General features: G+C 44.7%; 1 protein-coding gene across 1 annotated transcript; it reads left to right on the forward strand.

The window, feature by feature from the left end:
• Positions 1–2,158: 2,158 nt before the first annotated feature.
• LOC114460156 (trace amine-associated receptor 3-like) lies at positions 2,159–7,213 on the forward strand. The gene is made up of 3 exons (XM_028442196.1): positions 2,159–2,448; positions 2,570–2,692; positions 7,111–7,213. The coding sequence occupies exons 1-3, from the start codon at positions 2,276–2,278 to the stop codon at positions 7,211–7,213; spliced, it is 399 nt and encodes a 132-aa protein (XP_028297997.1). The 5' UTR covers positions 2,159–2,275.
• Positions 7,214–8,583: the final 1,370 nt, after the last annotated feature.

Here is an 8,583-nt window from a genome sequence, read left to right on the forward strand (position 1 = left end):
TAACACACAGTCCTTTCTTCAAGACATTGCAGCAGTAAATTGGGACAGAATCAATCCTTTCTTCTCCTTAGATGGTGCCTGGTCATATTACAAGAATACTTTTAGCCTAATCATCAACAAACTTGCGTGTTTGTCCCATGTTGACTGGCTTTCCTTCAGGCAATGCAGAAATACAAGTACACAGTCAATCAGGAAAACCAAAATCTCCCACTAAATGGCCCCATGTCATGCTATCAATCACAGCAGAGAGCTTCCTGGAGGCGTGGCTTCTCCAGCTCAGTGCCGTGTCAAATTTGTCATCAAAGTGGGAACACGTCATTAAATTAAAGCGAGGTGTTTGGGCTAACCCTGCAGTAAGAAAGGAGCAAATCACCCTCTAACTAACAATTGATGGAATCAATGAAAAAAACACTTAGGGCATGTATAGGAAGCCCTAATAGAACTTTATGATGTTTAAAGCACAGAAAAGTCCATTTAGCGTAACATGGGCCCTTTAAAAGAGATGTAGATCCGACGCTAGGAAGTTCTGTAAAACAGTGCACTCTATATCATCTCCCACACTTCCTGTCGATAGTGCGCTTGTGTTTAAATATTACTTAATCGCTCTAGACTACGATTGGAAACACTTACACTGGTGGAAACAATAGCTCTAGAATTGGCCTGTTTGACCGCTCGAGACTTGGTTTGGGAGCTCACATAGCCGCCGACTTAAATCTATAGTTAGATCTGAAGTAGATGGAAATATTGATGAAAGGTCGCTCTCATATTTTAACTTGTATGAGTGGGAACATCTTGGGTCCCTCAGCATTTGTATTTTCAAGTAGGTTTGAATTAGTTATTCTGATGATAAATAACCCCTCTAAAATTAAAGGAACCGGATTAGTGTGATTATTTTTTAACGATTGTCTTTCATGATCTGGCGGAAAAAACATTTCTGTTTCAATATACCATACAAGTACGAGAGAAAGTCCCCCCATTTGTAGAGCAGGCGCCCAGAAAGACTCCCGCTAAGACCGGCTCAGCTAGCAAGCTGAGCTCACCAGACCCCGAGGGCACCCCCGGCACTGGGAACCCCCAAGGACAAGGAACCCCAGAGCCCTTCCCCAGCCTCAGGCGGCAGAAGGACAGCAGCCCAGCCTCCACCGCCTGCCGAACAACACGAGCCATGGGGTGACGCCCCCCGCTGGTGCGCGACCAACAGCCGCTGCCACGAGAAGGAGTCACACCAACGGCACATACTTGGCGTTGTGCAGCAGCCCCCAGCCAAGGGTGAGCGGAGCCACTCATCTGGCGGCAGACAGTGCGACAGCAATTGAAAGCGCAAACCACCCACCAGAACAGCAAGCACCACCTCCCAGCAAAAAAAATCATCCCGAAGAGCCATGCAACCCTGGTACAGACGCCAGCATCTCCCAAGCGCACCCACTTCCCACACTGGTGTGCCAGGCCACCCAGGGCCCATATACCACGGAGACCGTCCCCAAGACCACCAGGAGACGAGCCAGGCACCCAGCCACACCCGAAGAGGAGAGGCACCCCACACACCCCGCATGGTAAACCCAGCAATGACCCCGAATGCCCCCCAAAGGCCCATCGCCCCGACACGCTTGAACGCACCCCCCCAATGTAATTGTGCCCTACACGGTGGTTCAGCCATCAACAGAGGGGCCGGGCTCCCTCCTGACGGGCCTAAATTTATGAACCCACCCACCACTCTGTGATTTTTAATGTGTGTAGGTCCTCAAAAATGTGATAGTACTTTTTTGTAAGAAGAAGAATATTAATAATAATAAAAACGAGGTGCATCACAATAGGGTCCTACGCACTGTTGTGCTCGGGCCCTAATTATTGATTCCAGTAAAATGGTTTAAAATTAATGTGAAAATAAATGTAATCCGAATAAATGGAGAATGAGTCACAGGTGTTCAGCTTCGCTGATTTTTCTATTATGTTTACAGCACTCCTATGAAAGGATTATTAATATAATGTATGAGAATAAGAATCAGATCTCAGCACTGAGTGTTTTCAATAAATGCTGTGTATGGAGTTTACTAAGCTGATAGGATTCAGTACGAAAGGAAAAAGGTCAGAATTGTTTAGTGTTGCATAATGTAGGAGTAGAATAATAATGTGTCAATCAGACGGTGTCTGAGGGAGGTCCAGTCCTCAGGTCCAGCCTCCACATCCCTGTGTTGGAGCAGGAATAATATATCAGTTGTTCATCAGAGAGGCTGAGGCAGAACGATGCAGAGCTCATCATCTTCTTCTCCTCACTATGAGCACACCTGATGAAGCTGAGCTCTGCTATCCACACCTGGGAAACTCTTCATGCAGGAGGATCGTGCGTTCTCACTCAGTGTCTGTGCTCCTTCACATCATCCTGTCCTCCATCTCTGTGCTCACTGTGACTCTCAACCTGCTGGTCATCATCTCCATCTCACACTTCAGGTATTGACATGTTCTGTTGTTTTATGACTTATTATGTTGTTAGACTCCTGATGTTTTCTGCTTTGATGATAATTGTTGTATCATATAATGATATCAGTGTGTTTCTCTCTATCTCCTCCAGGAAGCTGCACACTCCCACCAACTTCCTCCTCCTCTCTCTGGCTGTGTCAGATTTCTCTGTAGGGTTTGTCTGGGTTTTTCTGATCCTCCTTATTGATGGATGCTGGTTTTTAGGTGCAGGCTGGTGTGTTTTCAATACAGTGTTTTGTTATGTTGCCACCTCTGCTTCAGTAGGAACTGTTGTGCTGATATCAGTTGATCGTTATGTGGCTGTTTGTGATCCAATGCACTATCAAACTAAAGTCACTAAAAACAGAGCTAAGATGTGCATTGTCCTATGTTGGGCTGGTTCTACTGTCTTTCACTGTCTGAGGAAAATTTATAACATAGAAAATTCTGGTGAGTTTGATTCCTGCACTGGAGAATGTGTGATTTATGTCCATCCTGTTAGTAGAATTATGAATGTTGTTCTCAGTTTCATCATTCCAGTCAGCATCATAGTGGTCCTGTATGTGAGAGTGTTTATGGTGGCTGTGTCTCAGGCCCAGGCCATGCGCTCTCATGTTACAGTGGTGACACTTCAGAGTTCACTGAATGTTAACAGGTCAGAGCTGAAAGCTGCTAGAGCTCTGGGTGTAGTGGTTGTTGTGTTTCTAATGTGTTTAACTCCATTTTACCTTGTTTTACTTACATCAGGGTTGGGAGTGAAAAGTCTATCATCTTACATTTTTGTTGTAGGTCTGTTTTTCTTCAACTCTCTGCTTAACCCTGTGATCTATGTGTTTCTGTATCCCTGGTTCAGGAAATGTGTGAAATGTGTTCTTTCTCTTCAGATCCTGAAGTCTGGCTCCAGTGAGGCCAACATACTGTAAAGAGGAAAAGTCAGGGACAATGTGCTGCTGGGATTTAAAACAGTCACTGTAAAACTGTGGTGATGTGTGATGAATGTTTTTAGAGTTCTGTTTACTTTAGCCATGAATGAAAAGAAAAGACCTGCTGATGTGTTGTTTCTAGAAAATTACATTATATTTGTTATTTTGAAGTCAAAACTGTTCATCATTATTAAAAGGGATTTTTTACAGTGGCATGATATTGTTTCAGAGGAAACTAATGTACATTAATCACACAAACACAATTGGTGAAGTTAATTTTTACATTCATAATTCCAATCAGCATCATAGTGGTCCTGTATGTGAGAGTGTTTATGGTGGCTGTGTCTCAGGCCCAGGCCATGCGCTCTCATGTTACAGTGGTGACACTTCAGAGTTCACTGAAGGTTAACAGGTCAGAGCTGAAAGCTGCTAGAGCTCTGGGTGTAGTGGTTGTTGTGTTTCTAATGTGTTTAACTCCATTTTACCTTGTTTCACTTACAACAAGGTTTGGAGTGAAAAGTGTATCATCATACAGTTTTGTTATTTGTTTGTGTTACTTCAACTCTCTGCTTAACCCTGTGATCTATGTGTTTCTGTATCCCTGGTTCAGGAAATGTGTGAAATGTGTTTTTTCTCTTCAGATTCTGAAGTTTGGCTCCAGTGAGGCCAACATACTGTAAATATTATATCAATTTGCTTATTTTGTTTATGTTTAGAGATTTGTCATGACTGTGAAAGCTGAAGTGAACTAACTTGAAAAAAATAATTTTTAAGTGATCAATCTGTTGTTGTTTCACAGAGCTGACATGTTTTGATATTTTTATGTAAAACTGATCTGAAGTACAATCAGAAGTTGCTGATGTAGAGATAAATGTGCACCAATCACATGCACAGCAGGTTGATTTCTGTAGAGTTCAACAAATGATAGAAATGATAAAACAAACATGTTTCATATGTGAATAAAACACCTCATCTATTACAGTTTGGTTAAACAAAGCGTAAAGTAAGTTAAAGTTAGGCAATAGTTTATTAGGAACAATGAAATAAATCAGCACACTATCAAATATGATCAGATCACACTTTACCTGTTGTTTACAATGTTACTTTTATAGATTTATGAAATAAAAACTATAACTATGAAATAAAAGTGACTTGTGTCCTCATTTGTGGGAAAACACCACATCACACAACTGTTCATTAATGTATTGACAGTAAAATGTACATATGCACAAAATAACACAATATGATTAAACATTTCACAACAGTTTTATTTATCTCAGTATAAACCACCAATAAAAACATTATTTTTTTTGGTGGAAGAGGGCTTTAAACTCAATAAAGTCTGTACAGTACAGACTATAAACTATAAAATAATTAATCCCACAATGAGGACAATTTATAATCATTGACAATGAAAAATAAAATGACACCTGTGTGCAGTTGGAAATATGATGTTAATCAAAATAAAGTATAAAAGTGAGAAAGTGTCACTGACAATAAGAAGAGATAAGAAGAAAGGAAAACAATGCTTTGAAATAAAAAAAAATTATAATCCATAATTAAATACGTATGAACTCAGTTAGCCGTATTGAGTGTGTGAGTAGACAGCACACTGGTGTGTAGTATGTTGTGCAGGGCTATTCAACTACATCTTGCTGTGGGCCATAATGTTGGAAGGCTATGGTTTGTGGGCCAGACATTCCTGACACAGTTGGGTTTTTTTTTTGGCTTATCTGCACATGCTGTCTAAGGTCAACACTACCTGTAGTGCAATCTTTTTAAATCAACAATGCATGTTTTTTTAATTTTTTTTATTGCAAGTAAATGAACTAGTGTAGTCACGGTCGGAAGTATGCATTCATGTACTGGGAGGAGCTTAAGTAGAATTGTCAATTATGTCCAAATGAGTGTGTGTTATGAAGGTTGGATGTACAAAGAGGTGTACATACTCTGTACTCTGTAGTGTTATAAAGGGGTTTATTTGTGGGTGCAAAGTAAAATAGTGTGAGTGAGATTTACCTGGTTTAATTCTATGGGACATGAACATGATAAATGTGTTTGTTTGTTTTTTACTCATCTTTATATGTTTTTTGTTTGGTGTATTTTTCTGTAATGTATGTTTTTTGGAGTCATGTGCATTTTTTGTATCTGTTATCTTTTTTTTGCATTTTTTCTGTAATTATAGTTTTTTGTTGCCATGGTAGTGTGATTCAGGAGTCATTTTGTGTGTTTTTGTATCTTTTTTGGTGTAGCTTTGTGCATTTCAGTTGTCATTTTGTGTATAAATATTTATTTTGAGACATTTTGTGTGTTTTTGGAGCCTTTTTGTATATTTTTGTACATTTCTGTTGTTGTTTTATGTACTTTTTGTATAAATATTGTATAGTTTTTTGTTTTCTTTTACTAATTTAGTATATTTTTATTATAAATTCTGTCTACCTCCATCTCCGTGTTATCCCTCACACACGCGCGTCATGCACATAATTCGTCACAGGTTGTTGAGAAATAAAAAATAAAAAAAAAGAGACATGGAAGTACCACAAAAAATAAACGTTTTACAACACCAAAGTCGCAAGTATATCCTGGTGTAGTGCACGCATGCGCATTAGCCGTGTGTGTGTGTGTGCTTACATTGTAGTTGCTAGCATCTTAACACATGGAATAATATAAGAAGAAACACTCACCCTTGCACAGAACAAACAATAATCATAGTAGAGCCGTGTTGTGGACCCATCCACTCACAAAAATGTTACATTCCTCTGTCTGAAGAAGCAGAATGTTTGTGATATGGTCGGCTAATGGCCGTCAGCAAACCCGTCGCCCACAGTCATGAGACGGAGGAGGAAGTGAAGTCTGTGACCCACGATTTAAAGGAAGTTTGGAATCACGGGAATAATTTTAAATAACCATAAAATATTAAATAACCATGAAATATTAACTTGAATCACTTTTAGCAGTACAAAAACTTTTTTAATATTGACCTTTTTTTTCTTTGAACCCAAACAAACTGCGACAGTGTGATGTCATGAATCCAAAACTGGAAGTAGCGCGTTCAATACTGCACTCATTACTGAGAGGGCCGTAATTTAAAATGTAACGTTTTGAACATTTTGCTACACCAAATTACTCCAAAATAACAGATTCACACACTTGGGGTATTTGGAACCCATTGACTAAGTTACAGGTCGAACTCATACCGTGTCGGGGAGATATTCGCTCCACACACACACACACACGCGCATGCACGCACGCACGCACGCACGCACACACACACACACACACACACACACACACACACACACACACACAGACCTTTTTTGCTTTTATAGATAAATTAATTTATTTTATTGTATAATTGTGACCATCATCGGCCCTCGCTAAGGAAGGGTAAGAAATACTGTATCTAAGGGAGGATATAAAAAGAGGGCAGTGTTGCACATTGGTGAGGGGGAAGGGAAGAGGGAGTCAGGGTAGGAAATGGAAGGGGTGGGGAAGAGTCAGGAACAGTTCAGCCAGTCTGGTGACAAGTGTTGAGAAATTGAAAGTGGTGACAGCACCCAGCTTTGGTATAATGGTGGTGGCTGTGGACAGAGGGAAGGAGTGAGTGGTTTTGCATCAGGTATTTGGGACCAATGTGTCTAAGATTAAGCCCAGTACGAGTTTATCCCACAGCCCAAGGCCAGTGCATCCATGACCAATGTTTGTGCAAGAACAGCTTCTGCGAACCCAGGCTCCGCCCCGGGCTCGTAGTTGCAGCTTGGCCGGCATCAACAACGGGAGCCAAGCTCCAGGCCACCAACCTCATGAGCGAGCAGCCCCTCCTGATGCCCTAGAGACCGTAGGCCCAGAGGACACCACCGCTTCCACACACACACACGAGAAAGCCCCAAGGAGCCAAGGACCATAGCATTAACATTAACATTGGGCTAACATTAGCATTAGCCTAGCATTAACATTAGTCTGACAATAGCATTAACCTAGCATTAGCATTAGCCTACCATTAGCATTAGGTTAACAGTAGCATTAGCCTAGCATGAGCACCTGCTCTCCTGTTGGGGGGCTCCTGTCAGCCCGGGATACTGGTGGGGGGGCTGTGACCTTTGCTTGGGGGGCAGGCATTGCTGCGCCGGGTGGGGTAGCTTAGGATGGGTTCGTCGGGAGGTCTGGGGTGCCGCGGGGGGTCTCCGGTTGTGCTGCTTGGCGCGTCTCTGGGGCCCGCGGTGCCGTGCGCCCGTCTGCGCTGTCTGCCCTCTCCAGTGGCCCGCCGTGCGAATGGGCCGGGCTCCTACCAGACAGGCCTCCTACATGGACACTTCACATCACTCACTCCCAGCTGGTCTGGCTCACCCACTTGTTGCACCACACTCACATACCCAACCCTTGGGGGGCTGGATGGTGGGACTGGGGGTGGAGGGGGCCGCCGCCTGCGCCACTAAGTAGTGGCGCAGGGGCAGCACTCCCACCTCTGGCTGCCCTACTTATCCCTCCAATTTTAATTACACCTAAACACACCACCCACCGGAGGGTGGTGTGTTGAGGTTGCTTGGCGCTCCGGGGTGGTGCTCTTTGCTGGGGGGCGGCTCTAACTGTTCCGGGGGTTGAGGTCGGTATCGGCCACTTGGTAGGTCTGTCCTGCTATCTGCGGGCTGGCGGGTGGGTGGGTTTTGTGCCTTTGGCTGGGGGCTGCTGCTCCGCATCGGTTGTGTGCCATTGGGGTCCCTCTCTCCTGTGGTGGCGGCCGCCGGTCGCTCTTGCGCTGGGGGGGGGATTGCCCCGTGGCTTGCGCTGTCCGGTGGGGGGCGGGACCTGGGCAGCTGTCTTTGTGCCATCTGGGGCTGCGCGGTCTTGCTGGGTTGTGGCCTGTTTGTGGGCTGGGGGGTGGGGGGGTTCCCCCCGCGGGGGTCTGGCCCAGGGGCTCACCCTCAGGGGTTCCCTGTCAAAGGGACAGTAGTGCCCTTTGGGTCCAGCGGGTCTGGCCGGCTGGCTGGGCCGGTCCTGGCGGGGGTCTTCCTGGGCGGGTGGTACGGGCCGCGCCCTGCTTTACCTGCGGGTGCGGCCCCGGGTGGCCCCGGCTTGGGCGGCGACTTGTGACCCGGGCTCTGCGATGTGGCTGGGCCCTTTGGTGGGGGGGGGGGGGGGGGCTCTCTGGGCCCTTCCCTCGGGGGGTTGGGTGCTTGGGTGTGGGTGGGGGGGGGTGGATGCT

This window comes from Gouania willdenowi, unplaced genomic scaffold (genome assembly GCF_900634775.1).
Source record: "Gouania willdenowi unplaced genomic scaffold, fGouWil2.1 scaffold_412_arrow_ctg1, whole genome shotgun sequence".
Lineage (NCBI taxonomy): Eukaryota > Metazoa > Chordata > Actinopteri > Blenniiformes > Gobiesocidae > Gouania > Gouania willdenowi.

Excerpts from the sequence above, each read along its gene's own strand:
- LOC114460156 (XM_028442196.1), top strand. The coding sequence starts at position 2,276 with ATGAGCACACCTGATGAAGCTGAGCTCTGCTATCCACACCTGGGAAAC. Across the intron at positions 2,449-2,569 it reads ATCTCCATCTCACACTTCAG|GAAGCTGCACACTCCCACCA; the intron begins GTATTGACATGT and ends TATCTCCTCCAG. Across the intron at positions 2,693-7,110 it reads TGGTTTTTAGGTGCAGGCTG|GCTCCGCCCCGGGCTCGTAG; the intron begins GTGTGTTTTCAA and ends CTGCGAACCCAG.